The 22,603-nt window shown below is 39.2% G+C and overlaps 1 protein-coding gene across 5 annotated transcripts in view; it reads right to left on the reverse strand.

The window, feature by feature from the left end:
* Osbpl3 (oxysterol binding protein like 3) overlaps nt 1–22,603 on the reverse strand; it is a 153,463-nt gene that overhangs the window by 52,938 nt on the left and 77,922 nt on the right. For 3 of the 5 annotated variants that reach the window (XM_010628244.3, XM_010628242.3, XM_033757342.1), the window contains exons 4-11: nt 16,432–16,548; nt 16,222–16,275; nt 15,356–15,469; nt 12,064–12,231; nt 11,382–11,502; nt 9,563–9,666; nt 9,271–9,363; nt 8,064–8,220 (exon numbers count right to left, since the gene is read on the reverse strand). In XM_010628244.3, coding sequence (XP_010626546.1) covers nt 8,064–8,220; nt 9,271–9,363; nt 9,563–9,666; nt 11,382–11,502; nt 12,064–12,231; nt 15,356–15,469; nt 16,222–16,275; nt 16,432–16,548 — 928 coding nt within the window. The remainder of the gene's footprint in view (nt 1–8,063; nt 8,221–9,270; nt 9,364–9,562; nt 9,667–11,381; nt 11,503–12,063; nt 12,232–15,355; nt 15,470–16,221; nt 16,276–16,431; nt 16,549–22,603) is intronic. The other 2 variants (XM_010628246.3, XM_010628243.3) reach the window with 1 other exon arrangement.

Genomic DNA, 22,603 nt, shown 5'->3' on the forward strand with positions numbered 1-22,603 from the left:
CAGAAGTATAAAAAAACCAAATGGGAAAAAAAAAAAAAGGTGGCTAAAGAAGCAGTAAAATGAAATGCAATATATGATCATGGACTAGATCCTGTGTTCTAGAGAAAAAATGGTATTAAAAAGATACTCTTGAGAAACTGACATTCGAATTTGGAAGAAGAAATAACAGTATTGTTTCAATGTCATATTTGCTAAATTAGGTAACTACAATGTGATCATGTAACAGGTTATATCTGTTTTCAGGAAACATATACTGCTATAAAGTATAAAGCTTTAAATTAAAAAAAATTATATATATGATGCATGACTCCTACTCTCAAATGGAAAAATAAGTGTGTTTGTGTGTGCATGGGCATGCGTGTGGTTATAAGACAGTGATAAAATAAACATAGCAAAATACTGACCACGGTGAACTGGGTAAGGAGTATATGGGAATTCTGTACTATTCCCACAACTTTACTGTAAGTTTGAAACTTCTGAAATCAGGTGTTGCCTCCCCTCCTCCTTGTTAACCCTCCCATCTGCAGGACCATAATCCCCCACCTCCAGGATGGCATTCAGCTATCCTGCTCACTTCAGTGAGCATGCAGTTCCACTGAGAGCTTAGCACCTCTAGGCATTCACATGTCTGAACTAAAGTTTTAAAACAACATTAACACATGCAAACAAAAATCCATCCAATTTTGATTACATAATATTGTATATAAGTCACTTCCAAGGCATGAGGAAATAGTGATTATGGATATCACATTTAAATATTATCTTTTCAGTCTCTTTCTGCTTTAGAAGGGCAGAAAGAGTGAAGCGACTGAGACATCTTCTCAAATGGCTCAGCATATTATTGAATTCCAAAGGCTTGCATTTTCAGGGGTATTGTTATCCAAGAGTGACCTATTTAGTGACACAGAAACTAAATATGCATCATTGATGTACTTGCTTCATGTAGCAGCAAGGAGGACAAATGAACTTGTCCACATGTTGTCACTGAACTTGACTGAGATTGTGGCATACAGCAATGGACTTAGAGCATCTTCACAGTCATAGTACAAATAAGCTATTTGTGTACACACACACACACACACACACACACACACACACACACACACACAATAGTACTGCTTCTGTCAACAGAAGAGAAGGGTCCACTGTTTATTCATTCTGTGATCCTGTACAAATCCATGAGTGCCTGAATCCCAGTTTCCTCGTAGCACTCACTTTGTAGACTGCTGTCAGGATTAAGTGAGATAATGCAGGTAAAGCACTTAACCCAATGCATGACACGTAATGAATAATAAATGTCACTGAAATGGTAATGATGATGATGATGGAGATACTTGAGGATGAAAGTGATGGTAACTACAATCTCTTAAAAGTGGCAACAGCTCTAGAAGAATGCTTCAGTCTTTTGCCAGGACAAGCAATAAAAGGATGTGTAAATAACTGCACACAGGATTGAGTCTGCAAATGAGGGACTGGCTACAGGATACTGAGCCACAGCAAAGCTTCCTGGGAGGAAAGCAATAAACCATGCAGTGAGCCCACTGCATTTTGTGTCCCATTAGATATGTGTCCCCCTCCGTACAGGATAACCACAACCATTTGACTGGGTCTCTGGGGAAACTCTCTTTACCGTCATATTTACTCTTCCAAATAAAACAAACATGGCACTCAGCTGGCTACCACTTTCCCAGATTGATTCCTCTGGTTTTCAGATGCCCTGCTGTAAGGCAAAGCTTTCAACCAAACTAGAAGAATCCTACTTAAGTCGGCAAAATATGCACTATTTGATTCAAAATGTACAGCTAAGACTGTGGTGGGAACAAAAATAGAGACACTCATATAAGGCCTTACTTTATGGTAAGGTGCAAAATTCTTCCTCAATCATCTGACAAACCAGATCCCATGCATTAAATCCCTCACAGGACAGTCAGGCCCTCTCAGAGGACATTAAAATAATCATCACAGTCACCCAGTGACCTAGCACACCTAGAACAGTGACAAGAGGCTGGTTATAGAAGATAGTATTTATATTAATTGTTAAACACACAAGATCCCAAAGTTCAGGAATATTCTCTATGACAAAGTATCTTCTTACTTACTTCAATCTTGATTCTAAGTTTATAAGAGATAAATAGACTGTTTACAAAACAGAACATCCAAATGTGTATTATATTTATGGATGCTTGATAATAAAGCCTTTCAGAAAGTCTCGGATGCATAGAGCTACAAAGAATCTTAAAGATCATCACAGCCACCTACCCAACAGCTTGACCAACTCTTCTACTTCTCCAAAGTCCCTCCAAATTGTCTTTCAGTCTACATTTCTCCATGTTATGGCTATCCCCTAAAGTAGTGACTACTTTCTCTTTCATGCATTCAAACATGAGAAGGCAATTATGAGATCTGTTCACTCGTCTTTGCTGGATGGTTACTGGCCATTTCTCAGATGTCCTTGCTGCAGTAAATTAAGTGCAACACAGGGTGAACTTTTGACTTTGAGAACCATTAAGCTGCACCCACAAAATGGAAAAGCCAAAAGCACACAACTCTTAATGATCACTGCCTTTCCTGCTGCTACAGGCTCCTATTTTCTATTTTTATTGAGTAAGGATGAAGAGACCACAATACACAGCATTTTAGATAGCAGAAGCTGATACTGAAGGATAATTACACTCTTATGCACCTGAGATCTACTTAATCTCTTCCTTCTCGAGCGGTTTGTCAGCATCGGGAAGGAATAAGATCTTGAGGAAAGTAGTTATGAATGCCATGGGTACCACCTCTCTAAAGGCCATGTGGTGCCAGAGAAAGTCACTCTGTAATAAGGCAAAGTGAACTTACACCCTGACTCCCTCTATCGGTTAGTGGCCATTTACACTGTGGATACCGGTTTCCACATCTGTGTGTGTGAATGATGCTTGCATCTCAGGGGTGCTTTAAGAAAGCAAGAGGAAAACATACTATCAACATAGTAGGGCTCATTTTTTGCTTCTTTTTAATGGAAACTATATTTTGTGTAAATTATCTTTAAAATGTTAACGTGCCTAAAATATCTAGGATGATGTGATTTTTCTGTAATCTACTTCCTTTCAGTTTCAAACTTCATAGGATACCCATGGTTTTAAAATATTTTGAACCCAAATAACATCCAAATTGACTTAGATACATTAGGTAATTGTACTAAATGGTCTTATTTATTGATAATGTACATGAGTTTAATTGCTCAGCACACTTATACTGAATGATAATTTATGAAAAATACATAATGTGGCTTTTCCTTAGGTCAATATGTCTTTTAGTTTTTAATCTATAAAAGTATCATTGTGACATAATTGGCTTTTGATTCAATGCTTCTATAAGCTCAAAACAGTTTAGGAAATTACCATTCAACATTACAACTCAAAAAAGAAAAATACTCCAGGGCTGGGATTTGGCTTAGAGGTTCCACGGCCTGCCTCTCAAGCACAAGGGCCTGGGTTTGAACCCCGGTACAAAAAAAAAAAAAGACTCCAGGAACAAAATAAGTTAATATATAATTTAATTTTATTCCACTTTTAGCTTTTATATTTATAAACAATGATTTCCCTCACCTATTTATAAAGTATTCCTAAAATCTCACTTATTTCCCTCCAAGGCAGAACGTGAATATCCACTTCGTCTGGTGATGCTGATTACTTCCATCCCTGATGCTGCTCCCAACCTATTGCTTGCTTTCCCACCCTAAATCAGCTCACCAACATCGGTCATTTCTATTTCTGCTGCTAATAGGCCACAAAACCTTGTAACAACAAGACACAGTACAGATTTTCTCATTCACTGTGAAGCAATCATAGAAGATAATGACAGAATCTGAGAACCAAAGGAGTCAGGACAGCGACTGTAGCACATTTGACAGAGGAGGCAAGTGACAGCTAGAGGGTTGGCCAGAGCCATCAGGGTCCCAGCTAGTCAGTAACAGAGGGGTTAGCTCCAAAAAAGGCTTATTATTTACAATATTTCCTGAAGAATATTTTTAGGGACTTTAGTCCCAGGATGCTACTAGCTGGTGGGGGTTGGGAGTCAGTGGGGAGCTTCCCAAATAACACTAAAAACTCACAGGTACAGATAACAGGTTTGTCTGCTGCAGGACTTCTCAGAGACTTTACCATCTACAGTACTTTGTATAAATCCAAAGGAAACAACAATCAGCAGTGTTTTCCAAACATTTTAAATCATGAAATTCTTATTTTGATTTGTAAGTATTTTGTGGATACAATATTCTATAATATACATTTTGGGAAATTTAAAAGCTAATATATAAAATTAAAAGTATTTGTGACTTTGAGGATTAACATATTTTGTTCTGTTTGCTTATATGGGTGTCAACACACACACAAAGCCAGAAACATGAACCACAAGAATCGGTTCAATATATGCTATAAAAATCAAGTTTATAGTCTATCATATAGAACAAGGACTTTTAAAAGTAGGATAGAAACATGTTGGTTGCTTACCACTTGACTGCAAAATGATGACAATTCAGATGCATTTAGCAAGCTTAGGGTCCATCAATGGAGTTCTTACCTTTAGTTCAGCTACTTCAAAATTATAGTCAACAGAATAATGATACAGTCAAAACAGTTCCATAGGCACCGCCAGAAACAAAATCAGGCTTACATAGGAAAAAGGTTAAAATGCTTTGTGTTCCAAATGTGACAGTGTGAAAGCACACAAGGTCACAGGACTTGGGGCAAACTTGAAATCTGTCATCATTCCACCAGGCCTCTAAAATAGCATCTGTGTAAGAGACACCTTGAAGGGGTGATGGGGTGCGCTTTCAGTCTCTGCAACAGTATTTTAAAACCATTAGAAGCCCAACACAGCTTCTCAGGCTCCCTGTGGAAGTTACTGTCCATAAGCCCAGGGGGCTCAGGCTGCTCTTGAATAAATAAGCACCTTGGACCTCTCCTGGAGCCCCAGCCTTAGCTCCACCCACATAGGTGGCAGCAGTGCAGCTAGCTGATTTCATAAAGCCCCCAAGGCAGAAGAGCTGGCTGGGAGCTCATTACGGACTTTCACTGAGTCACAGACCTCTGCAGGAGGACTGCATTGATAGGTCCGTTCCATAGGACAGCAAATGCCCCACTAAGGAAGCAGCTTTTGTAATATGAGTGAAAGCAGTGCTTCTCCCTTTGGCAGAGAGGCACTGTGTTCTCACAGAAGAAGGAAAAAAAATGCATATTATTAAAAAATATTGGAGTTTTATAGGAATTTCTTTCCCTACAATCAAAAATGCTCTGATTACAACTGATTCTTTGAATTCTAAAGAATACCCAAAGGGGTATTTCATGAGCTTTCAAGGGTTGAGCCAGGTAGTGTCATGAATTAAATATATGATTACACTACTGAATTCCAAACCACTGAGAAATTCTAATGGTGACTAAAATAAAAACTCAGAGGGAGAAATCTGTAAAAAGCATGAAATAGTTCCCTTATAACCAATCTCATAACTAACATGTTTTAGATTTGTGTGGTAAAGGAAGGGAGAACTGAAGAAATCAATAATCTGAAGGAAGGAAAATATCGCATGAAGAGAAGAAGGTAGTAAGTGGGAATGTCTTCTTTCCTCCCTTTCAAACTCTGCCCTTCCATATAAAGCCTTTTCATCTATTTCTTCTTAAAGAAAAATAATATATGAAAAAACTTAAAAAGATCAGCCAAGATGGTAAGTACTTACAACTCTAGCCTCCATCACTAAAATATTGGTGTACATTTTTCTAGGCTTTTTAGTATGTCTATATATGCCAGAAACATATTTTTTCAAAAAAATGGCATTATACCTATATTACTTTGTAGCCCTATAATCTACTCAATGCAATGTGTTCTATATCTATAAATAAGAATCCTGGCCACCTCATCTATAAGGACACTGTAATACCAGGACACGAATGCGGGCCCTAGAGTTGAGCAGGTCAGTATTCAAGTCTCAGGCTAGCTCCTTTGGAATGGTATGACTCTCAAGAAGTCCTCCAGCTTCTCTAAACCTCACTTTCTTTTTTTTGGTACTGGAGACTGAACTCGAGACCTTGTGCTTATGAGGCAGGTGGCGGAACCACTGAGCTAAATCCCTGGCCCCTAAAGCTCACTTTCTTACATATGAAACAGATTACAGTATTATCTGAGTTTCATGAGTTCCTGCTAGAATTAAATGAAACACTGCATATAAAATACATAACAATACCTGATGTGACAGCTGTTTGTTCAATACAAGGTAGCTATGATAATGATGACGAGGATGAGGATGAGGATGATGACTCTATGTTATGATTATATTCCATTTTTTAAAACTCCAATCTCCTTTTCTTGGACTTTTAGGTTATTTATAATTTTTATTTGGAAATTGTTATAGACTCATAGTAAGTAGCAAAAACAGTACAGAATCTGGGAGTGGTAATACAAGTCTAGAATCCTTGCACTCAGGAGGACTGCAAGTTGGAACCAGACTTCCAGATTGGTCATAGTGAGACCCTGTCTCAAAATAAAAACAACAAAACCAAAACACAAACACAAAACCAATATAAAAAAGTCTCACATACCTATGCTTACGCCCAGTTTCTCTATGTGGTAAAGCTTACACAACCAGTACACAACCAGGACATAGATTTCAGCAGACTTACACATGCTCATTTGTGTATATGTGTATAACAATGTCAGTACAATTTTATTCCATGCGCAGACTCTTGTGACCAGCACCACAATCAGGATACAGAACTTTCCATCACCGCCAAAATTTCTTTATAATCACACCTACATTCCTCCCCTTTCTTCTTCCTTGTCTAGCCTCTGGTAACTACCAAATTCTCCCTCTCTATATTTTTCCAAAGTGTTTGATAAGTGGAAATACATACTGTGCAAATACTAGAGGTTAGCTATGCTCAGCATAGTGTTCTTGAGACCCATCCACATTGTTGCATAAACCAATAGTTTGTCCCTTTTTATTGCTGAGTAGTAAGTAGTATGGATGGACCATAGTTTAATCATTCATCTGTAGAAGGACACTGAATTGTTTTTAATCTCCAGCAAATACAAATAAACTGGCCCTAAATGTTTATAAATAGGTTGTTGCATAGACATAAAAGTTTTACTTCTCTGAGTAAATACTCAGGAATGTGAGTGCTGGGCTCTATGCTAAGTACATATTTAGGTTTACACAGCACTGCCAAACCATTTTCCAAAATGCTACACCATTTTACTTGGCCACCAGCAATGTATAAGAGATTCAGCTTCTGTGTTCCCTCACCAGTATTTGATATTTTTTCTTTTTTTCAGCTTTAATTGTTCAGATAGATGTTTAGAGATAAATTTGCTTTTCCAAAATGGCTAATGACATTGAATACCTGTCTATTTTGTGGGGGTATGGGGGAATCAAACTCTGGACCTTGCATTTACAAGGCAGGTGCAGTGCCACTGAGCTAAATCCCTGGCCCCCTGTGTCTAATTTTTGATACAATGAACAATGAAATATTTGTTTAGATAAGTTTTAAGTTAATTTCTACAAATGGATTCTTCAAAGTGAAAATGCTGGCTAGGCAGATTAAAAAATAGTTGGACTATATATAATGCCATATTGCTCCTCAAAAAAATACCAATTTATTCTCCTATAAGTATCAAATAAATTGCTCAGCTTTTAAAGTATAGTTATCGCTCATTATTACTTCCTTTTATATAACTTATATAATCTATAAATTATTTACAATAACTAGTAAAATGTAAATGTTGTGTAAATAATTGCTATACCGTATTGTCTAAAAAGTAGTAACAGGAAGAAAGGATGTATGTGTTTAGTACAGATGCAGAGACTTCTGCCAACTGTATTCCAAACACTCTCATTGTTTCCCCAACATGTTAAAAAGAAAGTTCTTATATATCTCCCCTACCAGGGAAATAAATAAAAACTAGTTTGCCAAATCCTTAAGGGAACAGAAAATGAACCAACTAAGCTAACTTCTCTGAGGACATCCCAAAATCTGGCATATGGTGCATATTTTATCCAACATCAGGAAGAAGAAAGAAAACTCATTTACCTTTATGGGCTATATGACATAGGTCTTCTTGCATTTTAGAAAATTCTGATGATGTTTCAGAGCCATCAGAATAATTTTTCTCTTCTCCAAAATCTAGTGTTGACAAATTAGGGTTGGAGGAATGTAGTCTTAGAGGGCCAGAGAAAGGTTTAGGGACCTAAAGTGACACCAAAAGAAGAGATTTCTATTCAGTAGACTGTTCAGAATATGATTGTAAGACTGGAAAGACTTGCTAAGGGAAGAACATTTTAAAAATCTTCCTACTGAATGATAGGAGAAAAATATATGAAAACTTAGGAAAATACTTTCCACAGAAACTTGCTTCTTATGAAATAAAAATGGGTAAGAAATCTATTCTTTTGGAAATGATAGAAGTATTAAAGCTATAGTCGAAAATTACAGCTAAAACTGCCAGGCTTTCTCATGTACACTCATCCTTTCTCCTGGCAATCGCCACCCAGTAAGTAACTGGGTTGTTAGCAGCGAACAGGTTTAAATGCTTTTCTTTATTTGCACCTGGGGCTTCTACAAAGCTAACTACTCACGTTTCTACATGGAACATTCTTTACTTTAAAATAGCCCATAAAGTGCTTTGAGTGTACCAAAGAGTACACAAGAATGTATCAGTTGACTTTTCAAAAGCCTGGGATTAATTTTGATTCTAACAATGTTGTGATTTAATGTGCAGCAGTCATGCTGCACATCTTGGCCCGCAGTCTCACTGTGCTTTGGGAGGAGACCTTCTACATGACACAGTGAGCCTGTGGTGGGATCATGGGAGTTTGAAGGCAAATGGCAAGAGTCCGCATGTGGACTCAGAGGGATGATAAATCCACTGAGCATCAGCAGGACAGGGGATCAGAGCACTGGTCTCTGCAGCCACAAACAAGGAACACACCCAAGCAGGGAAGAGGACAGGCAGGCTAACCATTAAAGAAGGGGAAGCGGAAAGCCCTCAAAATGGTGGTAAGTCCTCCAACTCCATAACATTTTTCTTTAGAAAACATCTTCTCTGTCCAATGCCCATTATAACCTTATACTCATACGCAGAAGATCTAAGTGACTGAATTCCTCCCCTTGCACAGAGAACAACTCCAGAATATGCACTTGTCCAGTCTCCTATTTGAGTCAAAGTAGCCCCAGCATGTGACATGCAGAGCAGCACCAAGGAGGAAAGCAGTCTGTTACAGGTGGAAGCAATGGTTACCTGCAGCGTTCCTTTAGTATCTTTCCCAATAGCTCTGGACCGCCACCTCCTGTGCAATCTTTTTTCCTTTTTGGGACTTTCAAAAGCTCCACCCTTTGTTTCAAAACAGGAAAGAGAGCACAGACAATAAGGTCCACCAAACCACAGGGATAAACGCACAGCAAAGTGACAACTTTCATCCCCTTGAGTTTGGCTAAAGCAACTGGCCAGAAAACAGCCCACTGTTAGTCAAAGGCTGGGAGGAGAAAGGAAAGCAGAAGCCAGAAGGTGAACGCAAGAAGGTGAGGCAAACCTGTATGGCATTGATTGCTGGCGCTGAGTACGTCCGATGCAGGATGTCCATGCTCTGTAGGAGCTGGCTCATCTCCATCAGATAGGCATGGCAGTGTGCCAGGTCTGTGGAAGAAAGAGGAGAAGGCTCATTCTCCATAGCAAGAGGGATCACTGTACTGGCTTTTCTTACTTTTCTACATTTGACTTTCCATCGGATATGCAGGAAATTTTGCTTTGTGTTAGAAGAATGGCTATAGACTGTCAGGGTTCAGGGAATGGATCTGGATAACCAGGTTACTCAGTTTGAATCCACTCAGTGAATTCTTGGGTAAATGACATAACTTCTCTATGCCTCAGTTTCCTCATTTGGAAGATGGAGACAACTACAAAGCGAGATCACTGAGAGTGAAGACAATTAAATAAGTTGCTATGTGAAGAGCATGTAAAAGTGTCTGGACTGTTGTAAGAACTCAATAAATCAGCCATTACCATCTTCATTATCAACAGCAGCACTGTTATTCCTAATCCAGCAACAGCAGGCTGCTGCCTGCCACTTGCAAGGCCCAATTCACATCAAAAGAATGAAAAAGAAATAAAGTTGTACCAATTTCTAAAAATGACTTTATCATGGGCCTGCATGAGGACTGTGATGAGCCTCTGCAGGTGGACCTGAGATGACCAGAGAATAATCTTACAGTCCTTGTCACTAACTAAAAGATAGCCCACAGTTGGTGGTTCACTAGATGCTGATGGATGCTTCCCCTAAAGAATCAAGTCCCAAAGGGCTTAGATGATGGCTTCAAATATTCGTATCATCAGAATCACCTGGAGTATTTATGCCACAGATTCTCAGGCTCCAACCCAGTTTTGGATTCAGCACATCAGGGATGGGCCTGAGAATATGCATTTCTAGTAAGTTCCTAAGCAGGACCGATGCTGCTTGCTCAGATACAGTACTTCAGAGGCCACTTTGCCAAGATGCCAATCAGTGAAGCTCGTGAATAAATTTACTGGAAAGGCAAAGGCTACATAGCCCCAGTGGGCAATGTCTGCATTCAACAACGTGAAGAGCAATTCTCACGGTAACCTTGCATCGTTCCCTAATAGTGGTTCTAAAACATGGCTATATTTCAAAATCAGCTCGAGAAATTTTTAAAAACTATATATGCCCACACTCCACTCCAGAAGCTCTCAGTCCCACTGATGAGCTTTCTTTTAGTTCCCTGGATGAGTTTTAGTTAATTAAGCTGTGAATACTGAGCTTCAGTGTGGCTGGAATGCTCATCTGTGGGGTTCCTTAGCAAAATCACATGGGGAACCAAGGACCATCAATGCTGCCAGAGCCCCACCTCAGACCAATTTAAAGAGAATGTCTGGGAAAGAGGCCTTGGCATGGGTATTCCTGTAGTTTATAGGTTCTTTTGGTGATTTGAATGTGCAGCCAGAGCAGGAAACACATACATGGTAGGACTTTCCATTTGGTCACCCACTCACCTCTAGAATAGAGTCTCAATCCAGGATGTGCATCAGAATCATTTTTGGTACTTAAAGAAAAACAGAGCTGTGCAGTTCCCATCCCTAGACACTGATTTATGGGCCTGGGCAGAAATCAGGTACTTAAGGACTAGAAAAAGAAGCCGGTCTGAAGACACACCCAGGCAAAGACATAAAACGCTGCAATCAAAGTGTCTTCTGTTGATAATGAGTATGATCTTATTAGCAAAGTATGGGAAGGAATGTAGAGAGAGAAGAGGACACAAATTCAGCTAAGGGACAGATGCAAAACCAGTTCATTTCAGAACCTGTCAGAAAGAAGCAGAGGTTTCAAGTCACTCTACCTTTTGAACATTTTTCCATGTCCTCTGAAGACTGCAGCCATAATGGAACTCGAGCCTCACCACAAGAAAATGATAAATTGCTTCCAGTTTGAAATGAATTCTGCTTTGATATACTGCTACGCTGTTCCACAGAGGGCAAGACCATAATATTATAAATGAAAACAGACACCAGCAAGGACAATTTGGGGTAAAGGAAAACAGGGCAGGTTCGATGCTAATGGATGCCTTCTGCCTGTAATGAGAAGAAGCTTCTAGCGAAGCACCCACAGGGAGACCCTGACACCTCTAGCTGTCACCCTCACTTGGCTATACCATACTATAAGACTTCAGATGACAGCTCTTATTTCCTTTTCTGTCAAATGATTTAAATGTTTGGAAGAATTCTACAATCCTGTGGGGCCATACACATACCTACTATATTTTACAACCAGGTAAGTCAAAATGGTCAAGCGAGAGCTAGAACATTCAGAGACATTCAGTTGTTCTTTACATGCTCTTCTTTGTTCTCTGTCCCACTGTTAATAGATTCTCATCTGGTCCTGGTTCTGACTCAGTGGGTGAGACAAATTAAACATCAGCCAAACTTCCTAGCTCCTCTCCACCCACCTTTTCTCAGACTCAGCCTATCCTCTCGGAAAGGTAGCCCCTTCTTTTAGGTTAATTATTGGCAAATGCTCATTACTTTTCTACTGGAAATGGAGTCAAATGCCCCAGGTGCAGCATCTGTGATAGTGGACCCCGGATAAAAGTGATTCACTTCTCGTGGAAACATGGCGATTTCATTCTGTCGATACATTCTGTGGTGACGGAGTTTGGCTACCCACTCATCAAAGACTTCTTCTGACTTCACCTAATAAAGGTTAAATTGAAAGAAGAAAATAAAAGTCATTTGCTGAAAGGAACAATTATTCAAGTTGTGGTTCCTGAATGCTTTTTATTTAGTTGGCGCATGTAGAAATGTAAATAGTCTCTTTTGACTTACTTTAACTTTACGTGCCTACAGAAACAAGTATGTAGGGAAAATATGGAGTAAAAATGGTCTTCATGAAGCCAGGCATGGTGGCGCATGCCTGTAATCCCAGCACTCCAGGGGCTGAGGCAGGAGGATCGCTATGAGTTTGAGATTAGCTCTACTGGATATGTCAGCATGATTTTTCTCTCCAATTTTTTTATAATTCAGACTTTGCAGATCAATCTTCCCTAGACTGGAATGAGTTAGTAAACTCTTCTTAAAATATTTAACCTTGTTCATCTACTCTGTCAAAGGATACATTGTTGAGAAGTGTATGTTAATGAATGTGAAGGTTATTTAAAAGAACATTTTCCCCAGTCATAAACAGAAAAATCTGATAAAGCATTATAAAGCACCATCATCATTACTATACATACATTTAGCTATTTTTACCATGTGACTATCGATTTATAATTTCCATGAAGAATGTTGGTAACCAGTAAGTTTTATAAGTAAATGTTGTTCACAAAAATACTAAAAGATACAACAAGAACCTATATACCCTGCTATTCCTTAAAAGTGTGTTTTTATATATATAAGAGCATATTAAGGCATTTTAAAAGTGAAAAATGATAGCCTATCAGGACACAGACACTAATGAAGCTGCCATTTAAAATAATCCAAAAGGAGGCCTAGTAGGTTAACTTCCCACATAGGAACTCAGACCAAGCCCATGCAAATCTTCACTAATACTACAGCTGAGAAAGAGGATGTGTGAACAAACATCACAATGACTGATCACTGAGAAACTGAAGCTGGATTTTCTGTTGATTAGGACAAGTGCCAATGAGACAGGAGACTGCTCCAGGTGCTAGCTGTCATTTATAGGAGGAGGCAAAGGAAAAAGACACACATATCTTTTACTCCCCCATATTATGATGTTCCTGAAATGTGTTTCATTTCCCAGATGGGAAATTTTATGAGAGTTTTGTGTCATCCTTGCACTGATCTACTTTCAGGGGCCCTTGAAAGTCAGTATCCAAAACACTCATCTTGACTGATCTTACTGATTAAACAAGGTAGAAAAAGAAAAGTACTTTATTAAACAATGGACCAAGATTCTGTTCCAGCGCCTTAGTCATTCTAGGACTAGGACTTTGAAAGTACAGTCACTTACCCTCTTTGCTGCCCGGACTCCTCATCTATAAAGACAAGATAACAGGCCTGCCTGGAGGGCCTGACTGATGCCATTAACTAGAACCCCCGATAACATTTACCCACACTACAATCACAGCTGATGTCCATAAGAATCACCAAGAAACTAAACAGAACTCGAAGTGAATCACACAGAGAAATATTAAACTCTGTCTACCACCTTATTAGTATTCAATGTATACTGAGACATTACAAATTGTTAAAAATTAGGAATCGATAATCATTTTTATTCCATTAGCTAGAATAACATAAACAAGAACCTATTTCCTGACCATGTCAGAACGCAAAAAGAAGAATCAGTGAAAATACATAGAACAATAACCTAAACTATTGTAGAAGAGACTGGCCATCAAAAATGGCTTGAGGGTAGGGTTAATAGTCTTTCTTAATTTTTTTAAGATGATAGGTTTTTCTCTTCTTTACATCGTAGTAGTCATTTGCAACCAGAACTGGTTTAATCCCAATGGTTGACTTGAAAATGTCTGGAGATATTTTTGGTTTTCATAACTAGAAGAGGATGCTATTGGTATTGGTATCAGTGAGTAGAAGCCGGTGGTGCTATATGACATCCTATCACCTGGGACAGCCTGCAACAGAGAATTAGCCAACTCCCAAGGTCCATGATGCCACGGGTGAGACCGTGCTTTCCACAGTGCACTAACCCATGTTACACTAAGTCTATATGTGACAATCTTGTCCAGTCAATCAAGCAGATGTGTGTGTCAGGCCTGTGGTGATCATCACCACACACATGATGCAGAGACGAGCACAGGCTCTCTCATGCTTTCTTTATCTAAACTATCAGTCCCTGTTTCCCAAATCCGACATAATTTTCCCAAGTACGAAAAATACCTTAGCATTTTCTCAATTAATTTCTAATGTCCAGGTGCCACCTAATAATCCTAAACAGCAGCTAAACTTATTGAGCTTATGTGATCCAGGCATTAGGCCAAGTGTTTTATTTGTAGTTCTTACAAGATGAGCGCTATAATAGCTGTATTTTTTTTTTTAGATGAAAACCCAGACTTTCAGCAATTAAATAATTGTCTAAAGTTCAAAAACTAGTTAATAGCTGTGTCAAGATCTGAACCAGTTCTAGATCTCATACTTCTGATTTTAACTATCTCTACCACCTGTAGGAGACAGAGAAGAATAAGGTAAGTGGCTTTGGGGCATACTATTTGCAGACTCATACTTTAGGGGGAAAATTCCTGACACTTGACTATGAAAATTTTCCTGAAATCCCTATAAAGTTAGCTGTAGAATGGGGCTCTACAAGCTAGTACATTATATTTCAAGGAACATATTTTAACCTCTGATAAACGGCTCTTTAGGCACTGCTTGGTATAGGGTGGTGTGGAAATATGAAGATGTTTCTGTTACTGTCAGTACAGTCCCTGGGAAGGAGGGATAGTACTGGGGGGATAAGGCAACAAGGATGCCAAACCTTCAAGCAGTGTTCGTGACAGCCCTGGATCATGAAGAACGGCCCCATGCCAGTATCTAGTGTCCATTAGGAACACTTTGGTGATGAAGATCTTCTTCATGCTACCTGAGGGTCCAAAAGGCATCACTAACAGCATAGTATCAACATAAAGGGGCTTATAGAACTAAGTGCAGTGGTGCCCGCCTGTAGTCGCAGCTACTTAGGAGGCTGAGGTAGGAGGATCACCTAAGCCCAGGAGTAGTTGCCAGCCTGGGTAATGTAGTGAGACTGCATCTCATATAAAAAAAATAAGGACAAAAACAAATAGAAAAAGCCCAAAGTGGCTATGCATGACAGAGCACCCCTGGGAGGCAGCCTTACCTTCAGATGGTAGATGTGCTCCTCCGTGTCAAGGTCGATGCACTTGCACGACTTCTTTACGGACATCACTGACAGCCCCACATCAATGCAGCCATGCAGCTTCTCTCGCTCGATCTGCAGAGCCATGAAGAAGGCCACTTGAGAACCACAGGTTTCAAGGTCGTAGAAATGCCCTCCCACACCCACTACCCCCACAGTAAACACAATGCTATGACTGATATAGCACTGCATGACAGCCAGCACTGCATACTGTCTTCTGCCCTCTGAGAAGTACAAAATGTGTTCCTTCTTTCAAAGATGAGGAGCACAAGAGTTAGGTAACAAGCAATTTACACAGCCAGTATGTGAAGAAACAAGATAGCAAGGCCCACGGGCTGACTCCTGTGAGTTAACCTGTTAACAGCACTGCCTCCCACTGAATTAGTGTCTGGTGTCAACTCACTGAGAAGTGCCTTAAAAGTAGGCTAAGGGAGGGTTGGAAGGGAGGAGAGAAGACCTCTATAGCTCTACGTCTACCAGTAAGTCACAATCCTCACAGACCAACTGCTGGGTCCAAGAATAACTTCTCAGCCAACACCTTCGCCTCCGTGGAATGCCACAGTGCTCTGCTTAGCTCCTGTTATTGGCTGCAAGGATGACTTCTCCCACTCAGGGAACCCCTCAACACAACCCCAAGACCAGAACAGACCCATGGATACCCAGTTAACTGCTCCCACCTAGGATCAGAGCTGAAACAGCAGAGAGCAAGCCCTTCTGTTCACCTCAGAGCACTGTGACCCTCAACTGTACACATCTCTCCACTGAGCTGACGGCAAGCCACCCTGCAGAATTCTCCAGCACCATGCTGAATCAACCAGAAGACTTACATCAGCTTGGCTCTTGGCATATTTCAAGATTCCTTTGTCCAGGTAGAAGAATCTCTGTGGGGAAGACAGGATAATTGATTAAGATATTCCATTGAAATATTCCTTCTCTGGTCTCAAATTTCAACTTCAAATCAAGCATAAATGCACAAGTACTGGGTCCTAAGTGGAGTAGTATGGGGGCACTTAAGGGAGGCTAAGTCCATGTCTTACCTTGTGCCAGCCTTTTAAGGGCCATTTCCGCTTTTTCAGCAAAAATCCCTTCTGAACAGGAGGCTCCTGGGTGTAATTCATGTCCCCCCTCAGTCCTTCCACCACTTCCCAGCTGTCCTGTTCCAACAAAAGAGTCCATGCTAAATATTTATTTTAAATAATAATGTTAAGAAATACTTCATAGTATCAAAAAATTCATCCAAGATGATGAGCCTGGGTAGGTTTGTTGGGAAGTAGTTCAAATTTAATTTCCGTATAACTTCTGTACATCATAGTTTAGTCTATAATTTAGTGTCATCAAATTTGATAGTTTAAAGTCCTCTTTCTAAAAGAATATTTCTCTCTTTGAATGTCTGAACCTTGACAACCACAGCTACAGGGAAAGATTTTACTGTAAGTTCTATTTTTGCTCACTTTGACATCATCATATGGTGACTGTTCACTAGCCAGACTTCAGTCTGAATGTCAACCAAAAGCTCCAGATATCAGGATGAAAGCTGTAGTGGGGTGCGTGTGCATGTGCGTGTGCGTGTGCGTGTGTGTGTGCATTGGCTACCTTAAGAACTGGATGCAAAGTATGGGACTGGATGAAAGTTAGTAAATATGATAATTTGAAATAATACTTTAGTTTGTAATTATCATTACATTGTAGATATTTAAACAGAAGTCTTAAAGAATCAAAAAGATGATTTAGCAACAAGGATTTTCATCCTTTTTTCAGAATTAAGTTATTTTGTCCCTTTCTTTTATTTCAAAATATGTATTTTGGCCAAGGATCATTCTACTATGTTGTCTGTTTTGAAGAGGTACAAAGAATTGTTACAATTAATCATCCAGTGCTGGCTATTTCTTTTAACTAATTAAAAACAAATTTAAGAAAAAATTAATACTAAAATTCTAAAAATTTATTTTAAAATGCAAAAGTCATTGCTAAATTACAAGAAAAACCAAAGCTGGCAATACTCCAGTGATTGGGCCACTTGGCTTTTATTGATATTATTTATACTTTTTATTGGGACATTATATGAAAAACACAAATCTTAACAGCACAGCTCAATGAATTTATATATACACATACTCAGTAACAACTATTCAGATCAGATATAAATTATTTCTAACATGGGGTAAAATTAAGTTTCACAAACATATTCTGGTCAAAATTTGATATTGACCCCCTGCTCCGAGTCAAATCTCTCATCTACAGGCAGGTGATACAAGCAGAAAACAGGGCTGCTGGGAGAAAGACAGAAAATCTGGACCATTACGAGGTCCTGAGGCAAAGATCCAGTGCCCAGGACAAAGACAGTGTAAAGAGGAGAGCACAGAATTCCAAAGGAGATTGATTTCTATGTTGCCCTCATGTTTAACACATGTTCTTCTGGAAACAAGAACCCTTCCTACCTTGGCAAGTGAACTCTTCCCATAATGATCCTGACCATCTATCAGCCTCCTGTCTGACCCCTTTTCACTGTCTGCAGCCATACCACCATGAATGTGCTTGATTTCATCTGATCGCCTTACATTGTGAAAGGAGTGAAGGTGTTTGCCTGAGTTCTGAAATACATGGTGGCCTCCCAGAATCTGGGGTTGTACAAAAAAAAGAACTTATTCGGTGGAAAAAAGAAAAAAATATTGCTTCTTAATTTAAAGAACTTGCTTTTTTCTGGACAGATAGCAACAATGAATGAAATTTCTTATTAGCCATTATTATCAATTATTCAAAGTCACTTAATTACACCCTGACAACAACTGGAGGATGCACATTATGCAGTGATAGTAAGCCTCATTTCCTGACATGTAAAAATACAAAAAAATCCTCCTCGCATTTATTTTAGCTCAGAAAGCCATTTCTCAAAATTTAATGTGTTTTACTTGCTTAAATATTAATGAATCTGTAAGGTCTTCAAGTTAAAATTCTATCCCATCAGTATTCGATCTACTTTCCAATGCCTTTTAACTTATATTGGAGGTTTTGTCATTCCAACTAGACAATGGGCCCCTTGAGAATAGAGGGTCTAGTTTACTTCTAACCTTATCTTTTATGAATAGCAGGCATTTGATGGCAAATGAATAATCCTAGCCCTGGAAAAAGGGTGCAGATAGATTTACGTTCTTGAAATATTGTAATCTGGCAGGCATTTGAAGTATGCTCAGTATCTTTGAGATAAATGACTATTTTCAAATTAGACACACTATGCCAATATCTGTGAGTGTGTGTTGTTATCAAAGGAAAATCCAAGACTCCAAATCCTCTGCCAAGTACTCTAAGTGGATCAAGCCCTTTGAATTTGTCTTCAGACTCGAAAGCAGAAGGCAACCTGCAGAGCACTAATACTAAACAATCAGGCACATCTGCTCACTACCTTCCACTGTGCAGTGCAAATACCAGAGGGATTAGCCATTAATGCATACTTCACAAAACTGGGGAAAAGTGGCTGGGATCATTCTTGTAGTTTAAAGGAAAATAAGAACTAAATTTCAAAAGTTTCAAAGATTCATGTTAGAACTAGATTGCTCCTATTTCTTGAGACATAGTGTATTCCTCTCAGTGAGCCAATGTAGAGGGCAGGGAATTAGAGGAAATTTGTTGGCTCTAACCTAAGTAAATCAAAAAGGGGTTGTATTTTTTTCCCTACCAAATACTATATGTTTTCATTTTATCTTCTACCTGGGCTTAGAACTTGAAACTACTGCCAGGTTGGGAAAGCCAGCTTAGCAGAATTTAAAAAGTTGCAAGCTCTCCCTGGCTGGGGAAGAAAGCACTGTGGCCAGCTTCATTTCTAGGCTCCACATCCCCACCCTCCCCTCCTAGCCCTCTTATGTGCTGCCATCTTTGAGCTAGCATCCAGCCCAGTGGTACCCAATGGTTGGGGCTGTTCCTTCCGAGAATATAGAATCCCGGGGCCACCTGTGCTTGTCACAGTGAGGGAAAGATGCCTGGAATCCGATGATTGGGAACCAGGAGACAATGTCAGATGTCCTATAATGCCAAAGTGCTACTGGATGGATATTTCTGTAGGTGCAAATCTGCTTATAATCACTTGAGCCTAGAGGTGGACTTGTTTCACACATGCCAAATGTATTTTGGCATGGTTTTTATACATTGGGCTCTCAGTGCTGAATAACTGAGGGAGGAGTATAAGATACTTTTTTCTTTCTAGATTTTACCAAGCATTGCCCATCACTTAGATAACCACATCACTAGAAACCACTCCGAGTTATAACACAACACACCTGTATTATCTGCATTTTCAGCCACTGAAATCTACATATAAAGGTATCTGACTACTTACTTGACTTCTTCTTGGATAGTCATGTCTGGGCTTTAACTTATTGAAAAATATATTTTAATATTAAACACATGCTTTGAATATTTCTTTGTATGACAGAGAAGTATGATCTTTTCAAAAATAAAAATGTGTGCAAATAAATCAATAATGAACCTTTTTGAGGAGAGTAAAAGGGGCATTTGTTCATAACAAAGGTTATGTTGGTTAAAGGTGTCATGGGGTTAAGAACCACTACACACTTGGCACAGATTCTCTGTACTATTATGAGGAGGAATACTAGGCCAGCGCACAATGTATGTGAAATCACTTTGAAATTGTAAGGGCTTTAATATTTAAGTCCTGCTGGTTCAATCTTCAAAATGTGTTTCCTGTGCTCCTTCTTCTCTATCCCAGGCAGCAACATAGCCCAGGCTCTCAGTGATTGATTCCCCACTTCTACTAAAGTCAGCAATCCTCTCCAGGTTTCACTGTGGCCTATCCTTCAGGCCATATGAAAATGAATATGACACACTGTCTTTATTTCCATGTATGTGATTTACTTATATCATCTGGCCTCCCACTTTTGATTTTTCCCACCCATGTAAATTCTTCAAGATTTTACTTTAGTTTCTACTTGCTTCTATGATACTTCTAAATTATGAAAACAACATAAGTCATATATCTCTGCATACTATATAGTCATATGGCTGCCCATTATTGGATAATTTAGCACTTAACATTATTTTTTTCAAATCTACCCTTGTGTTTTGGTCTTTTTCCCCACAAACTATCATAGGGGCTATCTTTTCAACTTTCTCAGAACCCAGAAAATTATTATGTATTTAGTAGGAACTGAGAGATTTCTCCTGGCTTTTTACTTGTTGGGGTCTCCAACCAAGAAAATAGATTAAGTGACCAAACGAAATAAACAGCACTAGGTAGCTGAGTTAGAAAGAGGTGCAAAACTGTATCTATACTTTTGTATAGCATACAATTTAATACACAAAATAATAGTACCTCAGGAAATACGATCCAGTGGATTTATTTGAAATAATATATAAACAATAATAATGGAAAATGATTACAGAACACTTCCTAGCTCAATGAAAGCAGGAGCCTTTTGTTTTACTACCTAAGGCATAGTAGATATTAATGCACTGAAAGGATTAATGAAGCAATTACAATGGCTAGCATTCAGCACCTACTAAATGTCAGATTGTGTGCTAACACCATACTTTATAACATCATGCATGGTCTTTGCATAACCCTTTGAGGTTAAATTTATTAGTATTCTTATTTTTTTAATGTAGTAACTGAAGAAGAGAATTAAAAACTTTCCCTGATGTAATAAAGTTAGCAATTGGTGCAGCCACCTGCTAGAGAGACTGCATTTTTAATCATTCTGCTCCATATTACAGCATGCTACATTTTTACTATAATTTACATTTATAAATTCTGATGATGAACATGGAGTAAATCTTTTAAGTCAAGGGAACAGTGGTGTGCAAATCCAGGCAATGGTAAAGATTTTGAAACAATGGGAAGGAGCTAAGCTAAGAAGCAGAACCCTGTAGAGAGGAGGTAAGGTGTGGGACCCTCCCACTGTTCCACCAAACATGGGAGGGAAATCATCCCACGCATTATAACACTGAAAAGTCTTCACTCCTCTTTGATATCTCTACTGCCTGATCTTCTCTTCTTCTCAGCTTGCTGCATTATGACTCTGCCCAAAATTTCTTCCTCCCAACAGAAATTCTCTGGCTCCTCTGATGATGGTTAACACTAATACAAACTTCATTTGTTCTGTCTGCTTTCCTAGCCTGAACATAAGTTCCATGTCTTGTTATAATCTTGTTCATTATAATTTTTCTTACACATTATAATCTGTGCCTATTCATTACAATCTTATCACCTGGAAAACAGGGGCTCTAAGTAAACATTTACTAAGTTTGAGGACAAGGGAGGATAGCAAAAACCTCACCTAGCCCTCAAGAGGTAGGACTTCAATAAGTTGTGCTGAATTAAGGTGAAGTGATTCTCAGAAAAGAGAAAAACAGACACTGATTTCTGTTGGCTAAATAAATATTTGGCGGGGTGGCTCCTGCTGTTCCCCATTACCTACTGATCTGGGATATGCACCCTGAACTGAATACTCTGAAACAAGGTGAACCTGGGCCATGATGAGATCAAGGCCCTGCTGACTTGGCACAACAGGCTGGGATGATGTCCCATGGTGTAGGTGTCAGGCTGAAAGGTCATCATGAATATTGATTAGGCAGAAAGAAAAAAAGAGGGCGAGGGAAGGAGCTTCTTGAGGTTTTTGCTTGAGTTTAAATGGAGACCGTTTGGCACTGTCATCTGGCATTAAATTCAGTCTGTTTTACTGAATGTCTAAAAAGTGCCAAAGATAGAAAGTTGATTTGTGGTTGGAAAGGCAGCTAAGCCTTTATTCATACTCATGAGCTGGCTGAGTTCATTTCCATTCTGCTGAGTGCACGAATTGAAAGCACTTCCCTCAAGCACAGCTGTCTCCTCAGTGTGCATCTCCCAGGCCCCTTTCAAATGCTGAATTCTCAATTGCTGCCCTTGCAATGATGTCAGAAATAGAAAAAACGATTTTAACTTTCATTTTTCTTGAAGCTCAAAAGTGTTGGAAGGGAAATTTTGTGGTTGCCTCTGTTTTGTACAACTGCAGAGCAAGTTGTTCTAATACTTAATTAGTCTGTTTATCAGGTTTTTAAAAATTACAAGGCAGGCTAGGAGGGGTGGCACACGTCTGTAATCCCAGCACTCAGGAGGCTGAGGCAGGAGGATCACTGTGAGTTCAAGACCAGCCTGGGCTACATAGTGAGTTCCAGGTCAGTCTCAACTACATAGTGAAATACTGTCTCAAAAAAACCAAA

Source organism: Fukomys damarensis, unplaced genomic scaffold, assembly GCF_012274545.1.
Source record: "Fukomys damarensis isolate Sample0158 unplaced genomic scaffold, DMR_v1.0_HiC HiC_scaffold_4, whole genome shotgun sequence".
Lineage (NCBI taxonomy): Eukaryota > Metazoa > Chordata > Mammalia > Rodentia > Bathyergidae > Fukomys > Fukomys damarensis.